At 37.4% G+C, this 17,952-nt stretch overlaps 1 protein-coding gene and 1 long non-coding RNA gene across 7 annotated transcripts in view; one reads left to right on the forward strand and one right to left on the reverse strand.

Annotated features, from left to right (window-relative positions):
* Positions 1 to 357: 357 nt before the first annotated feature.
* On the reverse strand, positions 358 to 16,564 carry LOC116657170. Of its 2 annotated transcripts, XR_004312189.1 has the most exons (3): positions 16,260 to 16,564; positions 11,839 to 12,042; positions 358 to 1,013 (listed from the first exon to the last, which is right to left on the reverse strand). It is a non-coding gene; the product is annotated as an uncharacterized LOC116657170 (long non-coding RNA). The 2 variants fall into 2 exon arrangements; XR_004312188.1 differs by lacking the exon at positions 358 to 1,013 and having other exon boundaries at positions 11,607 to 12,042.
* A 186-nt stretch (positions 16,565 to 16,750) lies between these two features.
* The window catches only part of SETD2 (SET domain containing 2, histone lysine methyltransferase), a 114,540-nt gene continuing 113,338 nt past the window's right edge, over positions 16,751 to 17,952 (forward strand). For all 5 annotated transcript variants that reach the window (XR_004312186.1, XR_004312187.1, XM_032458643.1 and 2 more), the window contains exon 1: positions 16,751 to 16,974. Coding sequence is in view for 3 of the 5 variants with exons in the window: in XM_032458643.1 (XP_032314534.1) it covers positions 16,904 to 16,974 (71 nt within the window). In the remaining 2 variants the exon portion in view is untranslated. The remainder of the gene's footprint in view (positions 16,975 to 17,952) is intronic.

A 17,952-nucleotide genomic window follows, 5' to 3' on the forward strand; every position in this document is an offset into this window, starting at 1 on the left:
ATTTCTATGTGGATTTTAGAATCAGTAAGTGAATGTTTTCAAAAAAGTTTCCTCAGATTTTAAATGGTATTGCACCTAATCTGCAGATAAATTTGGGGAGAATTGACACTGTAACAATACTGAGTCTTTCAATCATAAAGAATCTACATCTCTCCATTTATAAGGTCTTTAAAAATTTTTCTCAGCAGTATTTTATAGTTTTCAGTGTACAGGTCGTTCATATCCTTTGTAAATTTATCCCCAAGTTGTTCATATTTTTATATTATTGCTAATGATACTGTTTTTTAAGTTTCAATTTCCAATTGTTCATTGCTAGTACAGAAATACAATTGTTTCTTCTATCTGTGGTTTTTTTCCTTTTAAATAGTTTGTGGGGTTTTTTTTTTTTGAGAAAAACCATAAGGTTTACTAAAATATATTCAGCTTAAATATGTTGGCTTATGAAGAGGTCAGTTCCCCCCAAACACTAACCTTTTTCATTTTCTTTAAAAGTTAAAGGCTTATGGGTTGTTTTACAGAAAAAAGCAATATAGTGATTAGAATATACGCAAAACACCACCCTCATGTATACATTTCATGCCATCAGGTTAAAACTCTTTGCTTTGAATTGTTACTAGCAATTATGCTGGCCAAATAGTGCAGAGAACATGGGGCTTTTAATAAAGAAATGGCTTGCTTAGGACAGATGGAAACCATGACAGAAACAATGAGCTTTGAAGAGAACCATTTTCATGGAACTTGTAGGAAACCAAGACAAAAATGCCCCACACACCCTCCCCAAAACAGCAAGAAACCTTCACATGCTCCACACACCTGACCTTCCACTACATCCACATAAAAGACCCAAGAACTCACTACATGCTAGGCAGCAGGTGTCACCTCTTCACCCAGGGCACTCCTGGGATGCTCCGCCATGTGACAGCATTGTGGAAAGTCTGCTGTGGCATTGTCGACCTCATTTGAGCTTTTGAAATGAACATGGTAACAGAATTGGGGAAGGGCTTGCAGGAACACTGATGAGAGAAGGAAAAGGGAGATGAGATCAGGGGGAGAGACAGCTGCCCCAGTCAGAAACTTGAACAGCTTTATTGAGATATAATTCACATACAATAAAATTCACCCATTTAAAGAATATAACTCAATGGATTTCAGTGTATCAATAGACCATAATCACAATCTAATCTGAGAATGTTTGTCCCCCCACAAAAAAACCTTGTATATATTAGCAGTCAGTCCTCATTTCTCCAGCCCACCTCCATCAGCCATAAACAACCACTACTCTACTTTCTGCCTCTATGGGTTTGCCTATATTCTTACATTTCACATGAATAGGATCATATAATATGTGGTCTTTTGTGGCTGGCTTCTGTCACTTAGAGTCTTTACATCATCTATGTATGCTGTAGCATATATCAGACTTCTTTCCTTTTAACTGCAGAATAATATTCTATTGTATGGATATACCACTTTTGTTTATCCATTCATCAGTTAATGTACATATTTGGGTTGTTTCCACTTTTGCTTATTATGAATAATGCTGCTATGAACATTCATGTTCAAGTTTTGTGTGAATGCATTTTTTATTACTCCAAGAGTGGAATTGTTGGGCCGTATATTAACTCCATATTTACTACTTTGTAAAATTTCCAGGTTATTTTCCAAAGTGGCTTCATAATTTTATATTCCTTCCAGCAATATATGGGAATTCCAATTTCTTTTTTTCCTTGTCAATACTTAGTGTTTTCTGTCTTTTTTATTCTAGCCATCATAGTGGATACAAACTAGTATTTCATTGTGGTTTTGATTTGCATTTCCATAATGATTAGTGATGCTGAGATTTTTTCTTCCATATGAGTATTAGTAATTTGTATATCTTCTTTGGAGAAATGTGTATTCAAGTCCTTTGCCCATTTTAAAATTGGGTTATTGATCTTTTTATTACTAACTTGTAAGAGTTCTTATATATTCTGGATATAAATCCCTTATCAGATATAGGACTTGCAATTTTCTTCTCCCATTCAGTGGGTCATCTTTTTACTTGCTTGATAATATCATTTGTAGCACAACAGTTTTACATTTTAATGAAGTCAAAATTAGTTTGACTATTCTAGTTCCTTTGCCTTTTCATATAGTTGAGTCATGATTTTCAAGAATTCACTCTCTTAATATCTATCTTTTAATTACTATATTTAGATCATTTACATTTAATGTACTAATTGATATGTTAGGGCTTAAGTCTGCCATTTTATTTTTTGTTTTGTTTGTTCCTTCTGTTTTTTCCTTTTTTCTTTTCTTTTCTTCCTGTGAGTTAATGGAATATACATTTTTGAGAATTCCATTTTATTGTGTTTTGTTGTATCTTTGTACAGATTTTTTTGGTAGTTACACTAGATACTACATTATACATACACTACTTATCACAGTCTACCTGTTTTAACATTTTACCAGTTCAAATAAAGTATAGAAACCTTACTTCCCTTTAAGTCCCTTTACCCTGCCCTATTTATAATTGTCTTGAATATTCCTTCTATATACACTGTGAACCAAATCAGATAATATTTGATATTTTTTTGCTTCAACTGTCAAATATAGTTTATAAAACTTAAGAAAAGGAAGTCTATTGTATTTACTAATATTTTGCTCTTTCTGTTATGCTCTCATTCTTCCTGACAGTCTAAGTTTCTATTTTAATAATTCCCTTTATATTTGAAGAACATTCTTTAGCAATTTCATAGTAGGTTTAGTTGTGAAAAATCCTTAGTTTTTCTAAGTTTTCTGTGTTTCCCTTCATTCCCCAAAGATAATTTCACCATATGTAGAATTTGGAGCTGACAGTTCTTTTCTTTCAGCACTTGGAAAATGTTGTGCCATTTCTTTTTGACCACCGTGATTTCAGTGAGAAATCTGATGCCATTCAAAAAATGTTCCCTATACGTGTTTTCTCTCTTGTTGCTTTCAAGATTTTTGTTTGTTTTTAGTTTTTGGAATTTTAAGTACAATGAACCTTGGTATAGATTTCTAGTTCTTTAGGTCTATCCTGTCCGGGATATGTTCAACCTCTTGAATTTGTAGGTTTATGTATTTTGACAAATTTGGAAATTTTCAGCCATCATTTCTTTGAGTACTTTTCAGCTCCACTCTATTTCTCCTCTTCTTCTGTGACTCTAATTACACAAATGTAGATCTTTTGTTATAATTCCACTGGTCATTGAGGACCAGTTCATTGTTTTTTTCCAGTCTATTTTCTCTTTGTGGTTCAGACTGGGTAGTTTTCTTGGTTCTGTCTTCAAGTTCACTTATTCTTTCCTCTGTCTTCTCCATTCTGCTGTTGAGGTCATCCACTGAGTTTAAAATTTCCATTTGAGGGGGTAAAGGGGGCGGGAAGGGATAAATTGGGAGTTTGAAATTTGCAGATACTAACTACTATACACAAAATAGATAAAAAAAAAGTTTATACTGTATAGCACAGTGAACTAGATTCAATATCTTGTAGTAACCTATAAGGAAAATATGAAAATGAATGTATATGTATATGTATGAATGAAACATTATGCTGTATACCAGAAATGAAACAACATTGTATACTGACCATACTTCAATAAAAATAGGATGCAAAAAAAATTTCCATTTTGTTCTTCTTTATATCTTCTATTTCTTTGCTGAGACTTTCTATTTATTTCTTTCAAGTGTGTTCGAAATGCTTTTTGAAGAATTTTTTATGACAATTGCTTTAGAATCTTTGTCAGATAGTTTTGATATCTAATTTATCTTGAAGTCAGCATCTTTTTAAATTGTATTATGTTCATCAATTTGAAATCTTCCTGCTGCTTGGTATGATGATTTTTAAAAAATTGTACACTGAACTTTGAGAGCATTATGAGACTCCAGATCTTATGTAAATCTATTTTAGCAGGACCCCTCTGACACTAGGCCAGCAGGGAATGTGGTGCCACCTTCTCACAACAAGGTGAGGTTTCCCATTTCAGGTTTCCCATTTCACCTTCTTTGACACCCCAGAGGAAGTTCTGCCTTGTTCCTACTGGATGGAAGTGCAGACTTCTGGCCACCCACTATGCCTGACAATTGATAACTGATACAGGATAAATCTGAAAAGTAGCTGAGAGTGGGAAGCAATACTGCTTCTAAATTCTTTGTTCACTCATTGAAAAGCTTTCTTCTCATGGCCTCCACGAGGCTACACACTGTTTTTAACTTCACCTTTGTCCCTTTGCTGGCTTATCATTTTTTGTGACCTATAAATGCTAATGTTCTCAAATGCTCAATCCTGAGCACTGTTTTTAATCTGCTTTTTCCTCTAGTTGTACTTTTTTCCTAGGAGATCTCATGCAGTCCTATAGCTTTAAATATCGCTTGTATACTGAGGACTCCAAAATTTATATTTTCTTATAAGCATTCCTCTAAATTCCTGACTGGTATTTTGAACTGCTCAGTGGTTATCTCCATTTGAATGCTTACCAGCATTCTCTATCTTTATATGTTCCCTACCTTTATTATTAATCCCACATCCTTTAACCTATTTCTCCCAGTCTCAAGTCTCTACCAGTGATCCAGAAGTTGATGTAAAAAATTTAAGATTCATCTTTGATTCCTCAGTCCCTGCATCCAAACCACGAACAATATTAATAGACTAGTGTATATCTTTCTTCACCTTTCTCACTGTTTGGATATACTTACACAAAGACTAACATTAATATGCATATCTTGGTTTAACAGAAATAGACTCCTCATACTTACTTTTTCCAGCTGACAGCCCTGTAAGTCAATAGACACAGAATGAACTCTACTTTTTTCTTCTAATTTCTCAATGGAGCTCTAAATATATACAAACATCTATATATCTATCTATTGATAGATCTATATATATATATATATATATATATATAGTCAATGTCATATATTATTGGGGTGTGGGTAGTAATTTTTCCTTAATTTTTTCTCTCACTTCCTCCACCAATTCCTAACTCAAGATAACTTGACTAAATAGCATACATCTGCTCATATCTTTCATTATAATGATAAAATCAAATAAATAAATGCATGTATATATAAGTCTAAGCATCTTGCTTTTCTCATTCAACAAACCTCAAAACTTCATGAAAACTTCTTCAGAGCATCTAGTATAGTGAAAATTCATTCTTTTCAATGACATTCTTTTCAATACCCCTTGGTATGGATATTCTGAACTATACTCATCCATTCCTTTATAAGCCTTCACTTGATTTTCCCCACCACAAATAATGATACAATTAATACATTTGTACATTTAATCTATGTACAAGTACTTTTATTTCTATGAAGTAGAATTTCAGAAATAAAATTTGCTGGGTCAAAGGACACATGTACACAAAATTCTTATGAAATAGTAAATAGATAGAAATATTAATCATACGGTAGGCAAAATAACAATAAAACAAATATCTATGTACTTACCACCTAGTTACCTAGTCTCTGAAACCTCCTGGGTATCCCCATATGATACCTCCCCCTTTAGAAAAAAAAATTGTCCTGAATTCTTTACTTTTCTCTTACTTTCTTGAGTTCTGCTATGTTTAATTCCCTACACAATCTATTGTTTTTGACTTGTAAAACTTTGTATGAATGAAAAAATGTATTATTTTATTCCTGTTTCTCCTGCTCATTATGTTTCAGAGATTTAACCATTTTCATAGGCATAACTGAAAGAGTCATTCATTTTCACTGCTGTTTAATCACTCATTATATAAATACACTGCAGTTGATGGACATTTGCCAATACTGCTATGAACATTCCTGAAAATGGCCTTTGGTGTACCTGTGCAAGAGTTTCTCTAGTGTATATATCTGATATATATACACTGTTGGGTTGTAGGGTATGCCCATATTTAAGTTTATTAGGTAATGCCAAATCATTTTCCAAAGCCACTGTACGAATTAATACTTCTATTAACAGTGGATAGTGCCTGATTTCCCTGGAACAGTTTTTCAAATGTTCCTTAGCCATTAATTTTCCCTTTTCTGTGATATTGGCCAGTTTAAAACATTGGGTTGCTTTTTTCCTATTGATTTGCAGTAGTTCTTTATATATTCTGGATCAGTTCTGCTCAATAAAAAGAAAATGCAAGTCACAAATATAATTTAAAATGTTCTAGTAACCACATTTAAAAAAGTGAAAGCGAAATAAAAATTTCTTTTGTATAGCACAGCACAGGGAACTATGTTCAATATCTTGTAATAAACTTTAGTGGAAAAAATATGAAAACGAATATATGCATGTATGCACATGGATGGGACATATATTGTACACCAGAGATGGACACATTGTAATTGACTGTACTTCAATTAAAAAAAAAAGTGAAAACAGGCAAAATTAATTTTAATATTTTTTTACTTAACACAGTCTACTTAACTGAAATATCATCTTAACATGTATTCAATACAAATATACAAATTTTTTTTGTGCTAACTTTTTGAAATCTGGTGTGTATTTTTATTAACAGTGTATCTTAAGTTGGCCTGGCTACATTTTAATTACTCAACAACCACTTGTGGTTAGTAGCTACTGATACTTTGTTGTGGAGCTCTAAATACTTTGTTGTTGTGTGTTGCAGAGCTTTCCTTCCAGTTTATTATTTTTACTGTCATTTTTTTGTCTTTTGATGACAAGGTTTCAAGGGAGTTGAATTTTGCCTTCTTTGGTCTGCACTTTGAATTTTAAGAAAATTTTCCCTATCACAAGGGCATGTTCCAAAGATAGTGTTATTTCAATCAGCCCTCCATGTATGTGGGTTCAGTATCAGGGATATATAGGGCTGACAGTATGTCATTTTATACAAGGGACTTGAGCACCTGTGGATTCTGTTATCTGGGAGGGTCCTGGAACCAATCCCCTGTGGATAGTGAGGGAGGATTATGTTCTTTATTTTATTCTAAACCTTTTCAGCTTTTGCTAAAATTCTTATATTTAAGTCTTAATCCATCTGGAATTGATTTTTGGGTAAAATATGAAGTAATAAGGATCCATTTCTACCCTCTTTCCAGAAGGATAACCCAGCTCTAATATTTTGTTAATTTTAACAAAATAATATTGTTTTTGTAAATGGTATGTTTTATTGACTTGTACTTTGTAACTTCTAACTGCTAGACTATGAAAATGCAGTTGATTTTTTAATCTGGCAAATGTGAAAAAGTGATACAAAAGAATACAAATGAATTTATGTACAAAACAGAAATAGACTCACAAACACAGAAAACAAATTTATGGTTACCAAAGGGGAAAGGAGGGCAAGGGATAAATTAGGGATTTGGGATTAACAGATATACACTACTATGTATAAAAAAGATAAACAACAAGGACCTACTGTAAAGCATTGGGAACTATATTCAATATCTTGTAAAAACCTATAAAGGAAGAGAATCTGAAAAAAAATATGTGTACATATATATGCACTTTTCCGTACAAGTGAAACATTGTAATCAACTATACTTCAATAAAAAAATAAATAAAATAAAGTGTGTCTCTTAAAAAAAGTGTCACTAATTCTAAATATTATTCTGTAAATTATTTTGGGTTTCTAAGAAGATAATCACAACACCTGTAAATGACAATTATCTTTTTGATGCTTTACATATTTTATTTCTTTCATTGTTTTATTTTGCTGGCTAGGACTCAAGTACAATGTTGAACAGAAATAGTGACAGCAAACATTTTATTTTCAGTTTGGAAAGAAATACTTTGTTTTGCCACTATGTATAATGTTTGCTTTAGGTCTTTTTGGTGGATACTCATTGTCAGGTTAAGGATGTATTCTTCTATTCCTGTTTTGCTAAGTTTTTAAAAAAATTTCTCTTCTTTTTTTAAAAAAATTAATAATAGTTATCAAATTTTAACAAACAATTTCCTGCATCTTAAAGTATTTGGCTATCCACCTATGGACTGGGACAACATATTTGCAAATGATGCAACTTACAAGAGCTTACTGTCCAGAATATACAAACAGCTCAAAAGATTCAATAACAAAAAAAATAAACAATCTAATAAAAAAATGGGCAGAAGACCTAAACAGACCTTTCTCTAGTGAAGACATACAGATGGCCAGGAGACACATGAAAAAAAAAAGCTCAATATCATTAATTATCAGAGAAGTGCAAATCAAAACTACAATGAAGTATCACTTCACACCAGTCAGAATGGCCATCACTAAAAAGTCCACAAACGATAAAAGGTAGAGAAAGTGTGGAGAAAAGGGAACCCTCCTATACTGTTGGTAGGAATGTAATTTGGTGCAGCCACTATGGAAAACAGTATGGAGATTCCTTAAAAAACTAAAAATAGACTTACCATATGATCCAGCAGTCCCACTACTGAGCATATATCTGGAGAAAATTCTCATTTGAAAAGATACATGTACCCCTATATTCATAGCAGCACCAATTACAATAGCCAAGACATAGAAGCAATCTGTTCATCGACAGATGACTGAATAAAGAAGCAGTGGTGTGTATGTAAATATATACATATACGTATATAATACACATACATACAATGAAATACTACTCAGCTATAAAAAAGAATAAAATAATGCCATTTGGCAGCAACATGGATGGACCTAGAGATAATCATACTAAGTGAAGTTAAGTCAGAGAGAGAAAGACAAATATCATACACCACTTATATGTGGAATCTAACAAAATGATACAAATGAATTTATTTACAAAACAGAAACAGATTCACAGACATAGAAAACAAATCTTTGGTTACCAAAGAGGAAAGGGGGGGAGTAAATTGGGACTTTGGGATTTGCAGATACAAACTACTATATACAGACTAGATAAACAGGGTTCTACTGTATGTCACAGGGAACTATATTCAATATCTTATAATAACCTATAAAGAAAAAGAATATGAAAAGAATATAAATACATAAATGAGTAACTGAATCACTATACTGTACCCACGAAACTAACACAACATTGTAAGTCAACAATACTTCAATTAAAAAAGAAGTATTTGGTCATCCCATCTGTATTAGTTTTGAATGTCACTGTAACAAATTACCACAAATTTAGAAAATTAAGGCAACACAAATTCATTATCTTACAGTTCTGCATATCAGAAGTCATCAGTATGGGTCTAACTGAACTAGAAACAAAGTATTGTCAGGCTGCATTCCTTTCAGGAGGCTCTAGGGGAAAATCTGCTTCCTGCTCATTTGGACTGCTGCTCAGTTCCTTGAGTTTGTAGGACCAGGGCCCCACAAAGTTTTCTTGCTAGCTATAAAATGAGTGAGGGTCATTTCTATCTTGTAGAGGCTGTCACATCCCTTGGATCAGGCCCTTTTTTCTCCATTTTCAAAAGCAACAGGCATGTTAAGTCCTTGTCCTTGTTTCTTTGATCAACCAACCCTCTTGCATTCCTCTTCTATTGTTAAGGATTTGTGATTAGACTGGGCCCAGATAATCCAGGATAACCTCCCCACCCCAAGGTCTGTAACTCACATCACATCAAAGTGCATTTGCTACTTAAGGTAATATATTCACAGGTTCCAGTGATTAGGGAGTGGACATTTTGGGGGGAGCTATTATTCTGCCTAACACAACAACATAATTTGTTAATATGATGAATTATACAGAAAAAATTGCAATATTGAACCCAAACTTTCATTCCTGAAACAAATTTGACTTGGTCATGATTTTTACCTTTTTAATTATTTGCTAGATGTGCTTTTATAGTATTTTGTTCAGGATTATTGCATCTTTATTCAAGAATGAGAATAGCCTGTACTTTTTCTTTCTTGTCCTATTTTTGTCTGTTTGGGTCTGTTTGTCCATCTATCCTTTCCTCATTTCCTTTTTTTCAAGGGAAAATTGATCACTAATTCATCTTTTTAATGCTTCTAGGACGAAATAGGTTTTCCATTTCTCATTGAATCAGTTTTGCTAATTTGTATTATCTTAGAAAGTTGTCCAAGTTGAACTAAGTTTTCAAATTTATTGGCATCAAATTGTTCATTTTTGGTTAATTTTATAATCTTTGCAATTTCCATAGTTTTGTCCTGCTTCTCATTATTTGTATTTTTTTTTCTCAATTTGTCAGAAGTTGGTCAATAGTCTTTTAGAAGAACCAATTCTTGGCTTTGTGCATCTTCTCCATTGTATGCCTTTTATTTTTTTCATTAATTTTGTACTTTCATCTATACTATTTCTTTACTTCTACTTTAGTTCTTAAGTTTGACACCTAATTTGTTAATTTAGTCTTTTTTCCCTGTAACATAAGTGTTTACATTTCTAAATTTCCCTCTAATTACTGCTTTAGCTATGTTACACAATTTTGCTATTTAGTTATTTTATTATTCTTTAGATCCAATTATTTTGTGATTCCCCTTGTGACTTTTTTTGACCGAGTTATTCATGAGTGTCTTTTTGAAACTCGAAATGTGTTTTTTCCTCCTAGATAGTAATTTCTAATTTAATTGAATGGTGGTCAGAGAATGTGGCCTATATAACAACCATCATTGGAAATTTGTTGAAAATTACTACCTGGGCTTACATGTGATCAATTTTCACAAACATTCCACATGCGCATTAGAAGGATGTGAATGATCTAATTGTATAGGGCAACACTAAATGTATCCATTAATTCAATCTTAATTATGTTGTTCATATCTTCTGATTCTTGTCAGTAAGATCTAGTTACTATTTTGAAGTGTGTTAAAATTTCTACTATAATGGTAAATTCACTCATTTTTCCTTTTAATTTTGTCAAATTTTGATTTTTATATTATAAGGATTTGTAATTAGGTGCATACATTGTTTAGAATTCCGAAGTTTTTGGGCCCTGACCTTTCTACCATTATTTAGTACTTTCATTTATTTTTAGTCTGTCTGATGTTAACATAGCTCTACCAGCTTTCTCCTGTTATATAAGCCTGACATATTTTTCTATCCATCTACATCTTTTTGTGTTCTTTGTTTCAAGGATGTCTCAAAAATAGAATATGGTTGGATTTTATTTTCTTGTCCCATTTTATTTTTATTTTATTAACTGGAGAGTTTATTATATTTATATTTACTCTAATTAGTGAAATATTTGTACTTTTTGCCATATTATTTACAGTTTCTGTTTTACTATTTCTTTTTTCTATCTTTGTATCTTGTTTTTTAAAAAAATCTATTTTATCTATTAATTTGGAAATGATATACTCTTTTAGTTGTTACTCAAGATATTTTAGCTTGTATACTTAAGAGTAAAGCTTAAAGTTAATCTATATTTTTATCCTCTTCTTGAACAATACAAGGATCTTGGAAAACTTCAAATCTAATCATCAACCTACCCATCCCACTTCCAAATTATAACTTTTGTTATTCAGGATATTAGTTCTATCTTGCTTCATTAACCACACAAATTATATATTATTATTATTATTACTTTTTATGTTAAGTATTTTTTTTAGTTTTAACCACTTATTTACCAATTTCTTTGCTTATTATTTTTTCTTATATCAGAGATCATGTTCTGTTGGTGGCAAACTTCAGATTTTTTGTCTAAAATGTCTTGAATCAGATAACCAAGTTCAAATCCTGGCTCTACAACTTCTTAGACATGTGACTTAACCTCTGAGATCTTTGGTTTATTCATTTGTAAAACTGAGATAATCTTGAGCAGTTTCATCCTCTGCTGGGGTAGGCAAGGCTGGGAGGGAAGAGCAACAAGAAGCTCAGGAGATGAGTTCTCTGGAAGGGTGTCATGATCCAAAATAAAACAACACTATCATCACTTGCCTGAGTGCTTGATAATCTTGTAGAGAAGACAAGATTAACATATGTTGGGGAAAAAATTACCTAATAACAGTATTCCTGTATACTTGAGGGTTAAAGTATGCAATTCTTAAGTCAGTACTTTCAAATCCAATGAAATGGTTGGCTTGTCGGAGCTTATCAATGAAACTTTATAGAAGAGAGTGCTTGTGTAGATGTCAGCAGCCTGTTGGCCACTCGACAATCTAGTTCCAACAGAAAACTCCAACGTGAACACTTCAAGAGCTTCTAAAAAAAGTAAAAAAAAAGTAAGGTTTTCAAAAAAATAGCAAATTATTCATTAAACACCTGATACATATAGCATTAAATATTACAAAATAAAAAAGATAATAATGTTCCTGCCTACAACAAACTTATAAGAGTTGGGAAGGTAAGACATATTATGTAATTGAAGTCAGTTAACAAAGCAGTATGGAACAGAAAAGACAACTATAGAGTATAACACTATATATATAGGAAAGTTCTGGCTTGATACAAATAATGTACGTAATAAGGCTCAATGTAGGTCGTGTATTGTTTTCTACATTCTTCTTAACTTGTGTTGAGATGTGTAGATTAAACATGAATAAAAATCAATTGTAATTACACTCCCCTCCCCAAGGTATTCCAGGGCCAAAGAGTGTGACATTTGCAACAGTTAATCATTATTCTAAATGATGCTGCCTTTCTTTTGTATACTGGTTATATCTAAAATAACTTTCACTTCTGTTGAGCCTCATGTATCTACATAAATTTATCAGGTAGCTAATTTTTTATTGCATGGCTACTAGTTCACATGTACTAGGTACTTACTCAGACATCTCAAATGCTCAGATGTTGATTATATATATTTCTATCCTATAGAAGAATAAATACACATTTAAACCACTTGATTCAAGTCTTTCATTTGTAGAGTAATATACTTTATTTTCAAAACCATCTTTTTCATTGTACTTTCAATTAATGGAAAATAATTATTTTCAGTTACAACAGAATGACATACTGACCTATTAAAACTGAGCAGTAAATCAGCATTAAAAACTGTATATTACAGCTTATAGGCACCCAAATCATGTTTCTATTCTAATGCTAGGATGCACCTGTTTGTAGTCATGATTTTACAGTTAATATGCAACTACCCTAACAGCCAATTTTGGTTTCCTAGAGACCAAATGGAAAATACATTTTTGGAATATTTAACACAATTCCTCTATTCAAAAGAACACTGGACTAGAAAAAGAACAAACTGATGACAGAATTACTAATAGCAGGGAATAGATTCAAGATAATATTTAAATAATCAAGGAAAATGATTAGGTGTCTCATAAACTGTTGTGATCTTCATAAGTCTTGTACTGGCAAGCTCAACTTTCAAACATTCAATCTTGATATAACCCAGCCTTGTGTATATTATTCATGTATACTCCCAAACTGCCTCTCTGATATTAATTCAACCTTTTATACATTGAGCCGGCCATCATTAACCACAGCCTATAGCCATTGGGAATGGGCCTAGCTCTGCCAACATGAGGGTGTTCGTGGGAGCACATGGGTAGAGATGCGGTTTCCCACACTGCTGCTTATGCTGCCCACGTTGGCTTCGTTGCCACTGTCAACCTTGTCCCCTCTATGGAAAGTAAGGAACTTTGAGGAGTCATAGGACTGAAGGCCTAGGGCTTGCATGTCCTCCCCAAGTTGACATCTCTTGAGGAACACAGTCTTCCGAGAACCCTCACTTGGGGGAAGGATTTGGTGAGGTAAGAATGGGATGGGAAGATGCAAGGATAAGTAGATAGGGGCAGCTTCCCCATTCAGCACCAGCTGTAGGTTCAAAGGGAAACAACCTTTTCTCTCTCTTAGTGCCTTAGCCAGGTTCCCATTTGAGGCAGTGGAGCTTTGGCCTGGACACATTGAAAAAAGGCACCACCCTGTGGTACCTCAGGGTACCTTACTGTCTTGATTTTATTGCCTCTGTGTTCTATCAGCCCTAGGAACTGTCTTGTTAACATATTACCTCCACAATTTTGTTTACAAATACTAGTTTTGGAGAAAGTGCTCAATCAACTGGCACTCTCCCCTCCACATCAGTTAGATTTTTTTCTTTTCCCTTCCAGGTACTGAGAGCATAACCGTGAGCAATCTCTGATCTTTGGCCTAAGATCTCCCCTACAGCAAGAGATGCCCGAGTCAACTTTGTTTCAGGGTCACTACTAGTTACCCTGGGGTCCCCTGAGATGGAGGTGCTCTGGGCCTACAGGTGCAGTAATGGCAGGAGCAATTATGAAGTTTTTTTTATAGTTCTAGTACTCTAAGAATAGAATGCCTCTTATAATGTTTCACTTTAAGACTTTTGACATTTTTCCTTCAAACATAATTATAGAAGTCTTTATGTAAGAAAATAGGAGATGGTCAATATCTAGAAATTATAGTCTAAAGACTAAATTATCCTACAGCTTTGATCAAGAGACCAGGCCCAAGTATGTGTTCTGAGGATGGATTCTCTTTGAATTTAAAATATGTGTACAAAGAACTCCTAGTACAATAATAGATGATGGCATCTAATAGTACTCAATCTTCCACCAATCTTGCCTATAAAAACTTGGTTCATTTATTTATGTTTGGGGCTTAGTATTTCCCATTGACCCCCCATGGTTCGATATGCTTATTGCATTGGGTGGTGACCGGAAAAATGCTATCTTCAGACCAGGTATTATAGAGACTAGCTGCACTTCCTGCAAGAGACCCATTCACTTCATTATTTCAGGAACAGGAAACCTGTAACTGACTGCTTTTTCTCACTCACCTCAGTTTAGGTCCTTATCACCTCATACTTACAGTATTTTAGCCATTTCTACCTATAGTTAAAATAGCTTTTCCTGTCTGCCCAATGTCAAGTGGCTCCCAATGGCCTGTGTGGCATCTAAGGCTCAGGGTCCCCATCTATTCTTTCAAAACATGAAATAAAACATCTACTGGACACTTACTCAATGAGAGGCACTGTGCAAGAGTATTTCCTATATTTTAATTTAATAATCACAACATTGTGCAGTGGATAATACCTCTATTTTACGGAGAAGGCACTGGAAGCATAAAAAGTAACTATGCCTGATGTCATATAGCTACAAAGTGGCAGGGCTGATATACAATGCCAGGTAGAACTAGCTCTCAACCACTGTACTATGTCTAAGTGCTGACACTTACTGAAGTTTTAAAGCTTTACAAATACTATCTCATTGGATCCTCACAACAATGAGGACCTGTCCACATTAATATTCTCATCTTACAAAGAGAAAAAGCAGAGGAATTAGGTAATATTCGTAGTTCGTAAAGAAGTGGCCATGGGAGACTTAAACCAAGGGCGTCAGATAAGTTTTGGACCTGGATGCTATGTCTAAAAACCAGAAAAAAAAAACCCATCAGAATAATCCTCAATTGAGAAACGATGATGATAAAGTACTAATAGACACTGCCAGTATATACATTTATGTGTATACATGTGTACACACACATATAGGATATAAAAAAGAGCTAGTAGAATATATCTCGTCTCATATACTCTTCAGGCTGCTAAAATGGAATATCATAAACTAGGTGGCTATAAACAACAGAAATTTATTTCTCACAGTTCTGGAGGCTGAAAGTAGGAGATCAGGCTGAGTTCTGATTGGGGCCTTATTCTGGGCTGCAGATTGCATTTTCTCCTTATATCCTCAGGGCAGAGGAGGAGGGAGCTCATTGGGCTCTATAAGGGCACTAATTCCATTCGTTCAAGCTCCACTCTCGCGACCTAATCACCTCCCAAATGCCCCACCTTCTAATACCATTATCATTGGGGACAGAATTTCACATATGAATTTGGGGGGGGGGTGGAATACATATTCAGTCCATAACACACACACACCTTCCAATTGTTTGCTGGTAAAATTCGATTCAAAATTATAGTGGGGAAAAAACAACAAAAAATCTGATCTCATGAACCCCCAATTTCAAAATGACCAATTGTCATAAACTCTTCAATGTTCTGAGGGTTTAGCTAATGGCTTTATGTATTCTTGTTTCCCTTTCCAAAAATAACTAAAAACCCGCAGCACTTTCAAGTTATCGTACTTAATTTCCCATGTCATTTTTGCAGGAAAGTGATTAATAACCTTTTCTTCAAAGACATTTCCTCCAAGGCCTTAAGAACCACGCAGAAGACGAGTCACAACTCCCAGATGTTGGGGAGAGGGCAGAACACAGGAGGGGACGCCGCCAGGAGGTGGGCGGAGGGGCTCCAGCCGATCCAGAGTGGGGAGGGGGCAGGAGAGACGAGGGGACGTCCCTAGAGCTCGGCCATACGGCGAATTCCCGGCCTAGCTCCGTTTCCATACCTGCTGAGGGGACGAGATGAGGAGGCAAGAGGGAGAGAAAGCGAGAAGTAAAGGAGAGAGGGGCGAGAGGCACAGGAGAAGCGGCGACCGCCTTACCTCAGAAGCCACAGGCCCGGGGGAGGGGCCCTCGGCGCCGCTGCAGACTCCGGCGCTCCTGGAGCGTAGGTCTTCGAGGGCGGCGGAGCAGGAAGGCTAGTGTCCCGGCGGGCAGTGGCTGTTCCCCCGAAGTCGCTGGCAAACAACCCTGAACCAGGTCACGCCTCAGCGCCCCGCCGCCACCGCGGGCCAGAGGGAGGGGTCGCGGCGCAGTGACTCTCGGTACGGGGCAGGCCAACAGCACTCCGGCCCTGGGGCTTATTGTTCCGGGAAGTCGCAGACAAGGTCCAGCCGGGTCGGAGGACTGCGCGGCACCCCTCCCGCCCCTCCCGCTCCGGCCTGAGGTCGACTTGCAGCTGCCGGCGCGCCGACTGGTGGCGGGCCCGCGGCGGGTGTGTGTCTCTTTAAGGGGCCGGGCCTGTGCGGTTGGGGGCGGGCAGGGTACGCGTCGCTCCCCGTGTGAGTGTGTGGGGGAAAGAGCGGCGGGCGGGCGCCGGAGGGAGGGAGCGAGAGAGCAAGCGACGCGGGCCGCCCCTGCCGCCGCCGCCGCCGCCGCGGTCGGACCAGCGGCCTCCTCCCCTCCCCTCCGTCGCGTCGCCCTGCCGCGGGGAGGGGGCTCGCGTCGCCGCCTCCTGCCGCTCCCGATGAAGCAGCTGCCGCCCCAGCCGCCTCCGAAGATGGGGGATTTCTACGACCCCGAGCACCCGACCCCTGAGTAAGTATCAGCTTCGCGGCCTCCCGCTGCCCTCAGCCGCCTCAGCCCGAGCCGAGGGCGGCGCGTCCTGACGGGTGTTGGCGCGGGTTGGCGCGGGTCGGCGCCGGGAGTAACGGGCTCGCGGTGGACTCGCGTGGCCGGCGTGGGGAGCAGGCCCGCGCCGCCGCCACGGGCCGCCTCGTCTCCGCCGTCGCGGGCCGGCGGTTGGGCCCGGCGTTGGCGCCGCTGCTCGCGTCGCAGCGGCGGTTGGGCCGGGCCGGTGGGGGAGGGGCGGCGCGGCCTCCGCTGCCGCCGCCGCCGCCGCACCGACCTGGTCGGCCAGAGGCTCAGAGGTCTTCTCCGGCTCTTCGCGGCCCCCGCGGGCTGCGCTGTAGACGAAGGGGCCGAGTCGGAGGTGCTGCGGGTGCCTGACTCGGCGAGAGGGCACCGGCGAGGGTAGGCCGCTAATCCCCGGGCTCGGGTGGAAGCCCGGCCCGTCGCTTGGCCTCCCGGCGACGGCGGCTCTGACCGGAAGGGCCTAGAGCGCGTCGCTCGGCCCAGGGCCGCGGAGGGGCCCGCGCTGCACTCTCGGTTTTGATTTTTTTCTCCTGGAACGCGATCCTGGCCTGGTAGTGCTTCCGGCTTCGTATTCTGCACCTTTGGCACTTCGGTTTTTGTAATGGTGGCGAGGTTTGAGTGGCCCCGATGTTGAGGTGACATCGGGTTTGTTTTTCCACCCGAAAATGAAAGCCTCCAGAGGGCCATACATTCTCTACCAGATTATGAGATTTGCACACTTTCTCGGATACTCTACTTTCTTGGTAACAGGAACCTCTTACTCTAAATGGATGACTTTCTACTCCTTGTGAAGACTTTGTTAAAAAGCAAGAATCGTTTGAGGAGTCTCTAAACAGTGTTCTAGAAAACCAGAATACCGTTTTGCCCAGTAGTGTGTCTTCAGCCTAGGACATTTTTACATTTCTGTTGAGGGCTGTGTCT

The sequence above is a fragment of the Camelus ferus genome, chromosome 17 (genome assembly GCF_009834535.1).
Source record: "Camelus ferus isolate YT-003-E chromosome 17, BCGSAC_Cfer_1.0, whole genome shotgun sequence".
In the NCBI taxonomy this organism is placed as follows: domain Eukaryota; kingdom Metazoa; phylum Chordata; class Mammalia; order Artiodactyla; family Camelidae; genus Camelus; species Camelus ferus.